The sequence below is a fragment of the Hypanus sabinus genome, chromosome 8, assembly GCF_030144855.1.
Source record: "Hypanus sabinus isolate sHypSab1 chromosome 8, sHypSab1.hap1, whole genome shotgun sequence".
NCBI classification, from domain to species: Eukaryota; Metazoa; Chordata; class Chondrichthyes; order Myliobatiformes; family Dasyatidae; genus Hypanus; species Hypanus sabinus.
The window spans coordinates 45,580,354-45,597,649 of record NC_082713.1 but is presented as its reverse complement, the minus strand read 5'-3'; the positions used below and the strand labels follow the sequence as shown (position 1 = coordinate 45,597,649).

The 17,296-nt window shown below is 43.3% G+C and overlaps 1 protein-coding gene across 3 annotated transcripts in view; it reads right to left on the bottom strand.

The window, feature by feature from the left end:
* The window catches only part of dlg3 (discs, large homolog 3 (Drosophila)), a 502,957-nt gene that overhangs the window by 25,064 nt on the left and 460,597 nt on the right, over window positions 1–17,296 (bottom strand). For all 3 annotated transcript variants that reach the window (XM_059977050.1, XM_059977051.1, XM_059977052.1), the window contains 2 exons: window positions 12,902–12,943; window positions 12,056–12,106 (listed from right to left, as the gene is read on the bottom strand). In XM_059977050.1, coding sequence (XP_059833033.1) covers window positions 12,056–12,106; window positions 12,902–12,943 — 93 coding nt within the window. The remainder of the gene's footprint in view (window positions 1–12,055; window positions 12,107–12,901; window positions 12,944–17,296) is intronic.

Sequence of the window (17,296 nt, the reverse complement as noted above, 5' to 3'; positions counted from 1 at the left end):
TCTGATGGTAGTTGGTCTAAGATTGTAGAATAGGTGGTAGCGATACTCAACAATGCTCTGGGCCATTCGCCAACATCACTCCTGGTAAATGTCACAAACAGGAAGAGGAGAACCTGATGAACCACTCGCTGGTTTTTACCATCCTCTGTAGGGTCTTGTAGTCTGATGCTCTGCAGCCTCTGCACCACACAATGTTGCAGCCAGGCAGGACACTCTCAATGGTGCTTCTGTAGAAAGTTGTTAGAAGGGGTGCAGAGATCCTTGCACGCCTCAATTTCCTTAGAAAGTGTAGACACTGCTGTGCTTTCTTGACTAGTGAGCTGGTGTTCTACTTCCAGGTCAGATCATCTGTACTGTGCACATCAAGGAACTTTGGACCTTTCACCATCTCCAAGGCAAAGCCATTACGTGCAATGGAGAGTAGTAAACCTGTGCTTTCCAGAAGTCCATAATCATCTCTTTGGTCTTATCCACATTGAGGCTGAAGATTGTTGTTCTCACAGCATTTGACAAGCTGCTGTACCTCCGCTTTGTCTGCCGACTCATTGTTAGTGATGAAGCCAACCACTGCTGCATCATCAGCGAACTTGATGATACAATTTGAGCTGAATTTGGCAGTGCAGTCGTGAGTCAGCAGTGTGAATAGCAGTGGACTGAGCACGCAACCATCAGGGTCACCAGTGCTCAGCGTGATGGAACTGCCAGCTCAGACTGACTGAGGTCTTTCCGTCAAGAAGTCCAAGATCCAGTTACACAGAGGGGTGTTGAGTCCCAACAAGGATAGTCTACCCACCAGCCTGAGGGATGATCATGTTAAATGCCGAGCTGGTATCGATGGACAACATCCTGGCATGAGGGTTTGTTTTCTAGGTGGGACAGGATGGGGTGACGGGCTGAGGCAATGGCATCATCAGTGCACCAGTTCTAGTGGTAGGTGAACTGGAAAAGGTCCAATGAAGCTGGAAGGCAGGATTTTATAGCATCCACTACCAGCCACTCAAAGCGCTTCATGATTGGTGTCAGTAATCATTTAGGCCCTCTTGGGCACCTGAATGATGTTGGTTGCCTTAAAGCCTGCAAGGACAATGGACAGTTTCAGAGAAATATTAAAGATGTCCGTTAAGACCTTTGGCTGGGTGGGCTGCCTACTCCCTCAGCACCTGACCAGGTACGTTGTGCGGCCTTGCAGCTTTGCATGGGTATACCCTGGCTGGGGCTCACCTCACCTTGGGTGTGGCCAGAAAGGGCGCCTGTTCCTCAGGAAGAGCAGGGGCTACCCTTGATGTCACATCATTTAATTGGTCAATCGTGCATGAAAAGCACTCAGCCTATCAAGAAGGGAGGCATCGCTGTCATTGACACAGAAGGTGGACTTGAAATCGACTATGGTTTGTAGATCTTGCCACATGCACTGCATGTCCTGGTGTCACAAAAGTGTCTGTGGATTTCTCCTGTGCACTCATGTTTTGCCCAGCCTTCCCTGTCCCCTGGTCTGAAGGCAGTGTCCTGATCCCTAAGCAGTGCACAAACTTCTGCAGTCCGCCAGAGTTTCTTGTTTACCTTGACAGTGTAGTGTTTAATCACGGTTAAAGTCCTCAATACATTTTCTTATGTAGCTAGTCACCGATTCTGCATATTCATCAATGTTGACATGATGATCATAGGTAGCTGCCTCCCTGAATATGCTCCAGTCTGTTATTTCAAAGCAGTCCTGCAGCACAAAGATGTCACCTTGTGGCCCGGTCCTGATCTTACTGTGAACTGGTTTGACTTGTTTAACCAGTTGTCAATGCAGAGATAGCAAAATGGATTATGTGCTATGAATATCCAAGGTGAAGGTGGGGTTGGCTTTGTAGGGTCCACCAGTGTTGGAATAACCAGATTTAATACATTCTCTCCTTTGGTTGCAAAGTTGACATGCTGGTAGGAATTTGGCAGGACTGCTTTTAAGTTGTCATGACTGAAGTCACCAGGAACAACGAAAACACCATCAGGTTGAGTGGCTTCAAGTTTGCATATCTTACTGCAGAGCTCCTGCAGCACTAACACGGGGACGTAAACAGCAATAATCACAATAGCAGGAAACTCTCTCGGTAAGTAGAAGGGCCTGCTCTTCACCATTATAAGCTTTACCTGCAGCGAGCAGTATGCCATTACTATCAAGGTATTTATACACCGGTCCTTATTGATGTAGAGATAAAGACCTCTCATACTGGTCTTATCGGAGGTTACAGCATTTCTGTCCACCTGAAAGGAGATTAGGTCTTCTAGCTGGATGATTGAGTCTGGAATGGTGTCTTGAAGCCACATTGCTGTCAGGACAACTGCAACAGTCACTCATCTCCCACTGGTTCAGATGCAGATACACGAAATCCAGTTTATCTTCCAGCAAATGGACGTACACTACTAGAATAGACAGGAGTGTGGGCCTGGAGGGATCAATTTTATGTCTCATTTTAATACCAGTGTGCTGACTGCACATCTGTGTTCATGCCCACTGCTTCCCCGAGTGGCTGTAGTAGAGTGTGGCACGGAGCAAGAGCCCACTCCCTGCATTAGTCTGTAACTGCGCAACACCTTCGTATTCTGCTTGTTAATGAACTAGCTTCACAGATTTTAGTATTCTTCATGTTCAGCAGCGTTTTTTATCTGCCTACATAGTTAGGAAGTGACGCTAAGTGCTGGCATTGTGAAAAAGAAATTAAAACATTTCTTCAAGGACTTATCAAAAGATAAGGCTTCTTTATTCTACAAAAACAGGATTTTTAGACTCAACAACATGAAATGAGCTAATATTGCTGAAGGAGTTCAGTGCAATATCTTTGGGGGAAAGGAACTGTCAATGTTTTAGGTTGAGACTCTGCATCAGAAGTTCCTGTCATGATAACCTGGAAATGTATGCTGTGAAATTCTCTGCTGGGTGATGTCATAGAACTTTTAGTCGGGTAACCTCCCTTTCTTTTCTCATCAATTTGTACAAATGTTCTTGTTTGCAGCATTGTGTCTTCTCTTAAACAACATTGCAAGCAAACTTTACATTCAAGCTAGTTTAAAATCAGTGCAAATGCAGATGGCCTTGAAGTTATTGACTTCCTGCACCAATTGTGCTGACTTCATTGATTTATGTAAAAAGACATTAAAGAACATTGAGGCTTCAGTGAGGGAGGAGTGGACAGTTTTGCTTCATTTTTCTTATTTCTTATTGCACAGTCAGAGTAGCGGAGATGCCAGGCAGGATAGTGGAATTCTCCTCTTGCATGGAGTGGGAAGGCAGCATCTCTGATGACAATGCTTGCAAGAAGTGCATCTAGCTGCAGCTTCTTTCAGATATGTTAAGGATAAATTCTGGATCATCCAGGAGGCTGAGAAGTTGATCAACAGGATATACAGGAAGCTGCAGGATTTAGGTAACTGGATGAATCTTGGTACAGGGAAAGGGGATAGGTAGTTAGTGCAGAGTACCCCTGTGGTCATTCCCCTCAACAAAAGTTATATTGTTTTGGGGGGGGGGGGGTAATGGCTTGCAGAGGGAAGTCCCAGCTGTCAAGCCTCTGGCACTAAGTCTGGCTCAGAAGAGAAAGGGGAAAAGAAGCAAATTGTAGTGATAGGGGATTCATTGGTTCAGGGAACAGACAGAGTGTTCAGGGAACAAGAACAAGAATCCTAGATGGTCTGTTGCCTTTCAGATGTCAGTCTGCAGAATTCTTAAGTCGGAGAGTAAACAGGGTGGGTTTTGGTCTACATCAATATTAATGACATGTGTAGGAAGGCTGATGAGATCCTGAAAAGTGAGTTCAGGAAGTTAGGTGCTAAGTTAAAGGACAGGATTATGACCCTGGGATTGCTATCGATGCTATGTGCTAGTGATGCTAGAAACAGGAAGATCATACAGTTTAACACATGGCTAAGAAGATAGTGCAGGAGGGGAGGCTTCTAATTTACGGATTACTGGAGTTGCAGGGGGATGGGAACAAGAGTGGTTGCTGGGAATGATGTCGTTAAGCATACATAGCTAGGAGTCAATGCAAGGAGTATTGTAGGAAAGGCTTAGGGGACCTAAGAATCAAGAGACAGGATCTGATGAAGGGTCTTGGCCTGAAACGTCGACTGTTCTTCTCCCTATAGATGCTGCCTGGCCTGCTGCATTTTGTGTGTATTGCTTGAATTTCCAGCATCTGCAGATTTCCTCGTGTTATGCTGAAGTTGTATAAGACATTGACGAGGCCTAACTTGGAGTATTGTGTGCAGCTTTGGTCACCTACCTACAGGAGAGATGGCAATAAGAATGAAAGAGTGCAGTGAAAATATACAAGGATGTTGCCCAGACTTGAGGACCTGAGTTAAAGGGAAAGGGTGACTAGGTTATGAATTTATTCCCTTGGGCGTAGAAAAATGAGGGGAGATTTGGTAGAGGTACACAGCATTATGAGGGGTACGTACAAGCAGTATTTTTTCTAAGGAGGTTGGGTGAGACAACAACTAGACACCATGGCTTAAGGGTGAAAGGTGAAATGTTCAAGGGAAACATGGGGGGGGGGGAACCTCTTCACTCAGTGGATGATGAGAGTTGGAATGAGCTGTCAGTGATGCGGGCTTCAACTTAAGTGAAATTTGGATAGGTACGTCGATCTTATGAGTATTGAAGGTTATGGTCTGGGTGCAGGTCAATGGGATTAGGCAGACTAACATTTCAGTATGGACTAGATCAGCTGATGGGCCTGTTTTAGTGCTGTAGTGTTCTAGACTCTGTGACATTATCACCTGACGAAGTGATTCCTATCAAAAACTGTACTAGTTGTCTATTTTTGCAGCCATTCACTTGCAAGGTAAAAAAAAAATCAATTTTCAATGCATTTTGCTCACTGATAGATAAAGATGATGAGATTGATGCCAGCAATAAACAGGTGGTACCTGTGTAAGGACATGCATAACAACAAGGTAAGTGAATACTAATTTGCTTTGTAACGGAGAAGCTTTTGAACATAGTAATCAATGAAAATATTAACAGGCAGCTGGAGAAGGCAGATTTAATAAAAACTGTAAAGACAAATCATGCTTTTAACTAACCTGGTTAAAATGTGGTAATAGAAAATTAGAGATGGTATTATCCTTATGGATGTTTAGTAAGGACTTAACAAAGGGTCAGCAACTTTAAATTTGTTGGTACAATCATTTCAGAGAATCTGTCCTGGGTCGAGCATGCAACCGCCATTATGAAGAAAGCACAGCAGCACCTCTACTTTCTTAGAAGTTTGCAAATATCCGGCATCTCATCTAAGTTTGACAGTGCAGTGGACAGTACATTGATTGGTTGCATCATGGCCTGCTATGGAAACACCAATGTGATTGAACGGAAATGCCTACAGAAATAGTGATTGCAGCCCAGTACATCATATGAAAAGCTCTCCCCACCACTGAGCACATCTACACAGAGCACTGTCACAGGAAAGCTGCATCCATTATCAATGATCCCCACCATCCAGGCCATGTTCTTGCTACTGTCATCAAGGTGGTACAGGAGCCTCAGGACCCATATCACTCGCCCCATCACTGAACTGCGTCTACAACTTCACTCTCAAGGACTCATGTTTGACATTAATTGCTTGCTTGCTTGTTTGTTTGTTTGTTTGTTTATCTATCAATTAATTAATTGTTTCTTTTTGTATTTGCAGCTTGCTGTCTTTTACACATAGGTGGTTTGTACATACTGTTCACTGTGGTCTTTCATTGATTCTATTGTTTCTTGTATTTACTGTGATTGCCTGCAAGAAAATGAATCTTGGAGTTGTATAATGTGACACATATGTACATTGATACTAATTTTACTTTATACTTTGAAGTCCCACTTAAAAGGCTTTTTAACCAAACTGATATTCATGGTTTGAAAGGGTCTGTGGTAACATCGCTATAAAATATTAAAATTGCTTAAGAACAGAAATTAGGGGATAGAGGTAGGTGATTGTATTCCCTAGTGGACAGTTTGTGTTTCCCAGGGATCACTGCTGAGACCATTGCACGTTTGATATGTACTGATCATTGGACATTGGTGAGCAAGGTAAAGATTCAGAGATTTGTAAATGTAACAAATTTGGAGATGTAGTAAACAGTGGAGGCCAGTAATAGATTGCAAGGAAACAGTGATAAACTATCAGAGTAGGCAAACTGCTGCAGATAAAATTTATTACAGGGAAATGTGAATTGATATATTTTGGGAGAAAGAACAAGGGGAACTAATATAGACCACAAAGCATTGTCCTAAAGATTGTATAGGAATAGAGGGATCTGACCCACTTAAGGTGTACAGCCAAGTTCATAAAATAAGGAATACTGGACCTCATACGAGTATGTACACATTGGATCTTTAGAAAATATTGGATAGGCCACCGGTCAGGTATTGGATAAAATAATCCATTTCTGATGGATAATCCATTTCTTTGTAGTGTGGAAAAGATATAGTTGGGACTGACAGGAATGTTCTAATAGGGACAGAATCAATGAACTGCACTCAGCAGCATCTTCTATACAGGGTCTATTCTATTCTGATTCTAGGTTAGAATCAGAGAGTAAGGCAGTCAAGAAACAGGCCATTTGGCCCATCTCAACAATGCCAACCGAGTTGTCTAATTGAGCTAGTTCATTTTCCCCTATTTGGCCCATATCACTCTAAATCGGGCTTTGGCTCAAGACTTCAGTGAGAAAAGGCTAAATTGAGGTTCCTATTTCTTTCTGTATTACTAACTAGCTAGAGCAGAGAGTGAATCCCAAGACAGTGCTGTCCTCCTCTTGCAGGACGTGGCAGACTTTCAGTGTTCCCGATCAGTACGTCTGTGAGAAATGCATCTGGGTGTAGCTCCTTACAGACTGCGTTAGGGAACTGGAGCTGGATCACCAGAGGGTCATTCTGCAGGCAGTCACATTTAAGTTGCAGGAGCCAGGTAGCTTGGTGACTGTCTGAAAAGGAAAATGAAATAGGCAGATAGTGCAGAGTACCCCTGAGGCCATTCCCTTCAATAACAGTATACTACTTTGGATAACACTGGGGTGACCAACCCGGAAGAAGCTACGGGGACCAGGCCATCCGAACTGAGTCTGGCTCTGTGGCTCAGAAGGGAAGGTGATGGTGAAGGGGAAGTGAATGAGATATCCAGATGATACATTGCCTCCCAGATGCCAGGGTCATGGACATCACAGATTTAGTCACAGAATTCTTAAGGGGAGGGTAAGCAGCCAGATGGTATGGTACATATTTGTTTCAATGACGTAGGTGGGAAAAGGGATGAGGTCCTGAAGAACAAATACAAGCAGATAGGTTGTTGTTGCTGCTGTTGTCATTAAGAGCTATTGAGTCATCGCCGACTCATGGCGATTCTATGGATAGTTGCACTGAATTAATTTTGATCCTTGCAAAGGCAGTTCAATGTAGATAATGTTGTGTTCATAGCTGTCCTTATTGCGTCCATCTATCTGATCAGTGGCCTTCCTTCTTCCACCTTGCCAAGCATGGTATCCTTTCCCAGGGAGGTGTTACTTCTCATGATGTGCCCAAAGTACGATAGGTGGAGTCTTGCCATTTGAGCATCCAGCGAGTCTCGATTTGATCTTGTTAAAGATCAATTCATTTGTTCTGTGAGAAGTCCACAAGTTGTGTAATATTTTTCTCCAGTAACACAGTTAAAAGGCATCAATACTCTTCCAATCCTTTCTCACCCACATAATGTCATTGAGAACACCATTGCCTGTACAAGTCAAATCTTCGTATGTAGAGATAGATTCCTGTTCCCAAGGATCTTCTCTAAATCCTTTAGGGCTACTCTGCCAAGGGCAATTCTTCATTGGATTTCTTGACTGCCTACCACTTTGGTATTAATTATTGATCAAAGTAAAGTGAAACTGTCAACCACTTCAATTTCCTCTCCATTGAGACTGAAATCGGTAGTACTGCCAGTCATCATAGTCTTTTCCAGTTAAGGTGCAGACCCATCTTGAGGCTATGTTCCTTGATGTTGGTTTGCAGTTATTTCAGATCTTTTTCGTTTTCAGCCAGCTTTGTACTGTCATCAGCATAATGAAGATTATTGATGATACTGCCACCAACTCTCCCCCCTTAATTCTTCTCATATACTCCTGCCTCTTTGAAGATTTGTCTGGCATAGAAATTAAATAGACAGGGAGAGAGAGTACAGCCTTGTCGTACCCCCTTAAAGATCCTGAAACATTTTGTTTCTCCTTATTGCATTTGAACTGCAGTTTCTTGATTGGTATAAAGATTGCGCTAAGGATGATCAAACGTTCTGGTACAGCCTTATGTCTTAATGTGACCCATAGTTTGTCATGTTCGACACAATTGACGGCATTGCTGTAGTCAATAAAGCACATATAGATGTTCCTCTTGTATTCTTTTGTCTTTGAGAATCCACCTCACATCTGCAATGATGCCCCTTGTTCCCCTTCCTTTCCTGAAACCAGCTTGCACTGATAAGGTTGAAGCCTTTTCAGAACGATCTTCAGTAAAATCTTGCTGGCACAAGGAATGAGGGTGATGATACGATAATTTCCACACTCTGCCAGATCATCTTTCTTTAATATTGGCAAAAATACTGATCTCCTCAATTCACTTGGCCATGATGTTGTCTTCCCGATCAGCCGGCAGAGTGTCCTCAATTTTGCAACAGTTACATCTGATTGCTGTAGTACTTCAATTGGAATTCCATCAATGCCAGGTGCTTTGGTCTTTAGTCCGGCTTTTAATGCTGCTTCAACTTCTTCCTTCATCACTCTCGGCTCCTGATTGTAAGATATAGGATCCAGTTGATCTTTCTGGTACAGTATAATGACTCATAGTTGTTGATCTTCTCAGATTCATTGAGCATGGCACCTTGTGCATCTTTCAGCATTTACACACGAGGCTGGAATTTTCCCTTCAGATCTTCTGTTTCTACTTCTTCACCTGTTATTGTAGTTTATTTTGTCTCGCTTAGCAGAAGATTGGAAAGCTCGATCGAGAACTGAAACTGCTACCTTTTTTCCCTTAGCTTTGCCTTCTCTTATTTCCTGTGTGATTTTCAGAGATTCTTCACTCATCTATATTGGTCTCTTCTGCATTTTCACCTTATGCAGTCTTTTCACACTCTTTTGTGCAGAGCATTCTTAATACTTTCCCATAATCCCTGTTCTATTGTTACGACGGTGCCCCAACTCTGAAGGGTACAAAGTAACCCCCTTCTTTTTGAGAATCGCAAGATCGCTATTAATTCAGGTCAGGAGACCCAGGAAATGAGAAAGACACACAGAATCCACAAGGGGTTTGGAATGCCCAGGCTCCTCAGCGATACAAAGCCATGGAAAACGGCCATTGTCTCTTGGAGACAGAATTGTGTATTGAGTACTGTACTATTTATTTGAAGCCCTCAGGGAATGATCAAAGTGGGCTGGTTGAGGGATGGCATCATTCCAACCTGATTGACATCTGAGACTCCGTGAGTAAGGATAAAAGAAGGTCTGGGGAACAACCCCTTTAGACGCACCAGGAGAAACGCTAGAAATCCCGTGACAGTGTTTAATAGCGACAGCTGGTGGAGGGCCCATGTGTGTCCTTTCCCGTTGCCCCGGGATTGAGGCCTTACCACGGAAGACGGCTTAGCTAAAGAAGAGATCACCACTGACGACATTTCGAAGGATCGACATCATAAAAAGGAAAAGCTGGCAAGTTCTAAAAATCTGTCTTTCTCCAACCAAAGGCTGCAGTCTGAATGAACTAAAGTGACTTTTATATTTCCATTGGACAATACATTATCCCCTAGACAACGACAGAGCTATTTCTTATTGATTATTATTATATCCGCGCTTTTAGATTTAGTATTGACGACGTATATTATCTGTATGTTGGCATTGATATTATTTTTCTATATTTTTATCAATAAACACTGTTAAAAATAGTACCATCAGACTTCAACGGACCTCTCTATCTTTGCTGGTAATTGACCCAGTTACGGGGTACGTAACACTATTGGTTGTGTTTAGAGCAGCAAAACGATTGTTCAGGCCACCTTTGAACTCTGGTAGAATATTTTGGTACTCTGGTGAAAGGCTTTTGCTTTCTCAGCTTTACTTTGAACTTACGTATCAGTAGTTGCTGGTCTGAGCCACAGTCAGCTCCAGGTTTTGTTTTAGTCAACATCACAGAACTTTTCCATCGCTGAGATCCGCAGATATAATCTATTTGGTTTGTGTGTAATCCAAGGGAGAGGTCCAAGTGTACTGTCTGCGCTTGTGTTGTTGGAATAACGTGTTTGAGATGAACAAGTTGTTGGTTTTGCAGAAGTCAGCTAAATGCTGTCCAGCATCATTTCTGGTACCCAGTCCTTATTTCCCCGACTTCTTGCCCATTCTTTCCACTCTCAACTTTTGTTTTCCAGGAGATCGGTAGGAAACTGAAAGACAGGACCTGAAGTATAGCAATCTCTGGATTTCTACCTGCACCATGTGCCAGAGAGGGCAAGATTAGGATGATCTGGCAGTTGAATGTGTGGCTGAAGAATTGGTGCACTGGGGCAGGGTTTCAGATTTGTGGATCATTTGAGATCTCTTCGGAGGAATGATATCTCTTTCAAATCCTTTCCTGCTCACCTTTGCACAAAAGTTGGATTATCTTATGGACAGACAGTATATCCTATAAAGGGGAAATGGCATACGTACATATAAACAACTGCATTGTGTTTATTTTCATGGAAGAAAAACTGGAGTCCAAGATCTAGTGAAAATGGGGAATATAAGACTAAGAATTGCTAAATTTCAAGGACTTGAAGATCTACCCCCCCCCACCAAAAGTTTTCTAAGTGCTGGGTACAGGGATAATGAATGCTTTCGTTATTGTCCTTGAAAGTCCATGATTCTGGAAGTGACCTGATGGTTTGGAAGGTAGGAACTCTAATCCTACTCTTTTAAGAAAGGGGAAGAGGGAATATATGGAACTACTGATCATATTAACCAAATGACAGGGAAATGCTGGGATTTTAAATGTAGGTAAGAGTGTAACAACAGAACACAGAAAAATAATAGGATTAAGGTGACAGCATGGATTTAAGAAACAAAAATTACAATCTCTAAGAGATTACATTATTGGAGATGTCAGAGTAGAAATAATAAAAAAGAGTTCCTTCTTGTGGAATCTAATTCTTTCTTTAAACAAGGTTCTTGATAAAGTCCCAGATGGGAGGCTGTTCAACAAGCTTTTTAAAAAAAACACATCATTGACACATGGTGGATAACACTGGGCAAAAAATAAGATAGAAAGCAAAGCTTGCTCATAAGCCTTCTTGCCAAGGCATAAAAGGCTACAGATCAAGCACTGGCAAATGGGATTAATATTGATCGGTATTTGATGGTCAGCGTGGTCTATAGGACTGTATGCAATAAAATGTGGAAGAATGAAAAGTTATTCACTTTGGTGCACTAAGCAGAAAAGCAGAGTCTTTTGCTCTGAAATGATAATCAATTGGTAATATGTTGATACTTAAAACAATCCAGGTGCATCAAGCAAGAAGGAAGAGAAATGTTATTTTGGCCTTTATTAAGAATACGTATGAGCATTAAAGTAAGAACATCTCACTTTAGTTATATAGGACCTGTGTGAGATCACATCAGGAGTTATGTGTATAGTTCCTGCAAAAGAAAACAGGCTCTAGTTTATCAGGAAAGCAGTAACTATTCTAGCTTTTTCCAGCAAAACTGAAGTGCTAAGGACAGGGCAGCATTTTGACAAAGTCCACAATGGTTGTTTTCCAGGCTAGGTCAAAAGATTACTGAAAATTCATTTTGAGAACATAATTAAGAATAACAATTGCTCACCAGCCTAGTTGTCTTTGAGGGGGTGGTGAGAATCTGTCTTCTAGAGCCACTGTAGGCTTATCAACACTCTTATTTAATTATCACAAAACTTATCAGATTTAAAACTGCACTCCATCTTGCTAGTTCTTAAGTAGAGCTATTTCAACTCATCCCACTCCTTTTGATGCAGAGTATTAAGAATTCGAACATCCAAAAATGATCTACTTACTCTCCAGGCGTGTTACTGCTTCATAGGATAGAACAGTGTCATCTTGACCCTCTGAAATAAGGAAAAAAAAGAAAGCATTATAAACAGCTGACATCATTTTCACCAGTTTGTCATCCCCGCTCATCCTTTTCCCATTCATCAATTTCTTACACACAAGAATCTTAAGCTTTCCACCCACTCAAGTATTTGGAACAGGAAAGGATTGCTCATAGAGTTGCCCCTGAGAATTCATCATTTGAGTGAAGATTAGAGCTCTATGGGTGAAGTCTCTGCTAAATGTGTAATATATGGCAAATTGTGAAGTAAGTTAAAAGCAGTAAACAGCATCATCTTGAATTTCAGGTATTTCGGGTTAGAAATACTGATCCAACCAGGTAACTTGCATTTGTCAGCTGTCCATTTGAAAGCCCCGTCTCTCTTCAACACTAATTACTTTAAATGAAAACTTTTTACAGAAACAGACAACCTGCTGGAGGAACTCAATGGGTCGAGCAGCACCTTGGTGGTGGTGGGGGCGGTGGGGGGGGGGGGGGGAATTGTCAGCTACAGGTCAAAATCCTACATATTCAAGATGGCGCCAAGCTGTGATATCCATTGAGGTCGTGGCTCAGGCTTAGTTGATTATTTAGGTTTGTAGGGATGGTTTTGAGGACGGTGCGGGGAGTTATGGGTTAGATTAATGTTTAAGGACAGGGCTGAGAGAGAGTCAAAGGTAAGGGGCAATAAGTGAAGAGTTGCATAAGGCAGTGTGTATCCTGAATTTCTGGACTGGCTACATCGCCTAAGAAGACTATGGATATAAATTAACTCCAATAAGGGGTTGAACAATAGATGAAGAATACTTACTGGAGCTGCTTTCACTGTCACTGGTGTTGGATGTCATACACTCTGTAAAATGAAAAGGAATGTGCTAGAGCTGCAAGTTATAAAGGAGGAAACAACAGATGGACCAATTGTCTTTGTAATAGAATTGTGACTACAATGCACCATGGTAGCTTCCTGCACAATGCTCACACTGAATATTTTCATGTGGGCTTAATGAACATGCTGATCAAAGATCAACACCTGTCTCTCAATGTTGCAAGACTCTGTTGGCCCTTGGCAGCTCTATCCTGATGTCAGTAATGGGCCCCAAATGTGAAAAAAATGATCCTGGCTATTCCTAGCCATAGTGTGAGGATACGGAACAGGCACTTTTCATTACCGAAGGCTGATGGCTCAGTACAGAAGTTTTTTTAAAATCTAGAGTGGTGGGTGCATGGAATGCCCTGCCAGGGTGGTGGTAGTGACAGATATATCAGGGACATTTAAGAGATAGGCACATGGGTGATGGAGGGAATGAGGGAATAGTTATATTGATCTTACAGTAGATCGTGACCAGAAGGACCTGTACTGTGCTGTAGTGTTCTATGTTTTAAAATTCAGCTTCATCTGTAATCACATCCACAGTCACATGAAGTTAATTTCACTCCTGTCTATCTTTCTCAGTTAGCTGTTGGCATTTCTTCGGCAGTTTGAACTGGACACGACTGCACGAGTGAGTGAAGGTCGGTCCCTGAGGCAGCGGGAGAGTTTAAAAAACAAGCAGATTAATGGAGCGGGCGACAGGAGTAGTGGGAGACAGAGTAGGAAGGCTTTGGCTTAAGAGACTTCGGCAAGCAGAGGCTGAGGACCAGCTTGCTCCCACTGAGGTAAGGCCGGGTAAGCTCCTTTAATTAATCTAATTAGCTTAGGAGTAGGTAATGGAGGCAGCAGTTAGGGCAGTCGAGTGCTCTGTTTGCAGTATGTGGGAAGTCAGGGCGAGCCAAGCTGTCCCTGATGACTACACCTGCAAAAGGTGCATCCAGATGCAGCTCCTGATAAACCATGTTAGGGAACTGGAGCCGGAGCTGGATGAACTTCAGATCATTCAGGAGGCAGAAATAGACAGGAAGATAGTGACCCCTGAAAGTCAGGAGACAGGTAGCTGGGTGACTGTCAGGAGAGGGAAGGGGAATAGACAGGAAGAGCAGAGCACCCCTGTGGCTGTTCCCATCAACAATAAGTATACTGTTTTGGATACTGTTGGTGGGGATGACCTACCAGGGACAAGTTGCAGTGGTTGCGTCTCTTGCATCGAGACTGGACCCTCAGCTCAGAAGGGAAGGAGGGCAAAGAGCAGAGCAGTAGTGATAGGGGATTCGATAGTTAGGGGGACAGATAAGAGGTTCTGTGGAAGAGATCAAGAATCCCGGACAGTCTGTTGCCTCCCTGGTGCCAGGGTCCGTGATAACTCAGATCGAGTTCTCAGTATTCTCAAGAGGGAGGGTGAGCAGCCAGATGTCGTGGTCCATGTAGGGACCAATGATTTGGATAGGAAGGAGAATGTCATGCAAAGAGAATTTAGGGACTTAGGTGCAAAGTTGAAGGACAGGACTTACAAGGTTGCAATCTCAGGATTACTACCCATACCACGTGTTAGTGAGGCCAGAAATAGGGAGATAATGCAGCTAAATACATGGCTAAGGAGGGTGCAGGAGGGAGGGCTTCATGTTTCTGGACAATTGGGTCTTGTTCCAGGGAAGGTGGGACCTGTTCCAACGGGACGGGTTGCACCTGAACTGGAGGGGGACTAACATCCTTACAGGAAGATTTGCTCGTGCTGCTCCGGGGGGTTTGAACTAGATTTGCAGGGAGAGGGGAACCAGAGTGTCTGAGCAGATGGTGAGGTGCAGGAGGATAAAGGTCATGCAAGAGCTGCAAGTATAGTGCATGGAGTAAAGCCAGATCTAACATACAAGGAGGCTTTGAGGAAAGAGAAACAGAATAAAGGGAATAAGGGTAGTAAGGTAGATGGGCTAAAGTGCGTGTACTTCAATGCAAGAAGCATCAGGAACAAAGGTGATGAACTGAAAGCTTGGATACATACATGGAATTATGACGTAGTGGCCATTACAAAGACTTGGCTGGCACCAGGGCAGGAATGGATTCTCAATATTCCTGGATTTCAGTGCTTTAAAAGGGATAGAGAAGGGGGGAAAAGGGGAAGAGGTGTTACTATTACTGGCCAGGCATTACTGGTCAGGGATACTATTACAGCTACAGAAAGGGTGGGTAATGTAGCAGGATCCTCTTGAGTCAGTATGGGTAGAAGTCAGGAACAGGAAGGGAGCAGTTACTCTACTGGAGGTATTCTATAGGCCCCCTGGTAGCAGCAGAGATACCGAGGAGCAGATTGGGAGGCAGATATTAGAAAGGTACAAAATTAACAGGGTTGTTATCATGGGTGACTTTAACATCCCTAATATTGATTGGCACCTGATTAGTTCCAATGGTTTAGACTGGGCAGAGTTTGTTAAGTGTGTCCAGGATGGATTCCTGTCACAGTATGTTGACAGGCTGACTAGGAGGAATGCCATACTAGATCTACTATTAGGTAACGAACCGGGTCAGGTCACAGATCTCTCAGTGGGTGAGCATCTGGGGGACAGTGACCACCGCTCCCTGGCCTTCAACATTTTCATGGAAAAGGATAGATTTAGAGAGGACAGGCAAATTTTTAATTGGGGAAGGGCAAATTGAGAGGCTATCAGGCTATAACTTGCGGGTGTGAATTGGGATGATATTTTTGCCGGGAAATGTACTATGGACATGCGGTCGATGTTTAGGGATCACTTGCAAGATGCTAGGGATAAATTTGTCCCAGTGAGGAAGATAAAGAATGGTAGGGTGAAGGAACCATGGGTGGCAAGTGAGGTGGAAAAAGGCAGCATACGTGAGGTTTAGGAAGCAAGGATCAGATGGGTCTATTGAGGAATATAGCAAGAAAGGAGCTTAAGAAGGGGCTGAGGAGAGCAAGAAGGGGGCATGAGAAGGCCTTGGCGAGTAGGGTAAAGGAAAACCCCAAGTCATTCTTCAATTATGTGAAGAACAAAAGGATGACAGGAGTGAAAGTAGGACCAATTAGAGAGAAAGGTGGGAAGATGTGCCTGGAGGCTGTGGAAGTGAGCAAGGTCCTCAATGAATACTTCTCTTAGGTATTCACCAATGAGAGGGAACTTGATGACAGTGAGGACAATATGAGTGAGGTTGATGTTCTGGAGCATGTTGATATTAAGGGAGAAGAGGTATTGGAGTTGTTAAAATACATTCCGAAGGATAAGTCCCCTGACAGAATATTCCCCAGGCTGCTCCGCAAGATGAAGGAAGAGATTGCTGAGCCTCTGCTCTAGCCTCTGGCTAGGATCTTTATGTCCTCATTGTCCAAGGGAATGATACCGGAGGATTGGAGGGAGGCGAATGTTGTCCCCTTGTTCAAAAAAGGTAGTAGGGATAGTCCGGGTAATTATAGACCAGTGAGCCTTACGTCTGTGGTAGGAAAGCTTTTGGAAAAGATTCTTAGAGATAGAATTTGTGGGCATTTAGAGAATCATGGTCTGATCAGGGACAGTCAGCATGGCTTTTTGAAGGGCAGATCGCATCTAACAAGTCTGATAGAGTTCTTTGAGGAGGTGACCAGGCATGTAGATGTATGTAGTGTAGTGGATGTGATCTACATGGATTTCAGTAAGGGATTTGACAAGGTACCACAGTATTCAGAAAGTCAGAAGGCATGGGATCCAGGGAAGTTTGGCCAAGTAGATTCAGAATTGGCTTGCCTGCAGAAAGCAGAGGGTTGTGGTGGAGGGAGTACATTCAGTTTGGAGGGTTGTGACTAGTGGTGTCCCACAAGGATCGGTTCTGGGACCTTTACTTTTCGTGATTTTTATTAACAACATGGATGTGGGGGTGGAAGGGTGGGTTGGCAAGTTTGCAGACGACACAAAGGTTGGTGGTGGTGTGGATAGTGTAGAGGATTGTCTAGGATTGCGGAGAGACATTGATAGGATGCAGAAGTGTGCTGAGAAGTGGCAGATGGAGTTCAACCCAGAGAAGTGTGAGGTGGTACACTTCGGAAGGACGAACTCCAAGGTAGAGTACAAAGGAAACGGCAGGATACTTGGAAGTGTGGAGGAGCAGAGGGATCTGGGGGTACATGTCCACAAATCCCTGAAAGTTGCCTCACAGGTAGATAGGATAGTTAAGAAAACTTATGGAGTGTTAGCTTTCATAAGTCGAGGGATAGAGTTTAAGAGTCGCGAGGTAATGATGCAGCTCTATAAAACTGGTTCGGCCACACTTGGAGTACTGTGTCCAGTTCTGGTCACCTCACTACAGGAAGGATGTGGAAGCATTGGAAAGGGTACAGAGGAGATTTACCAG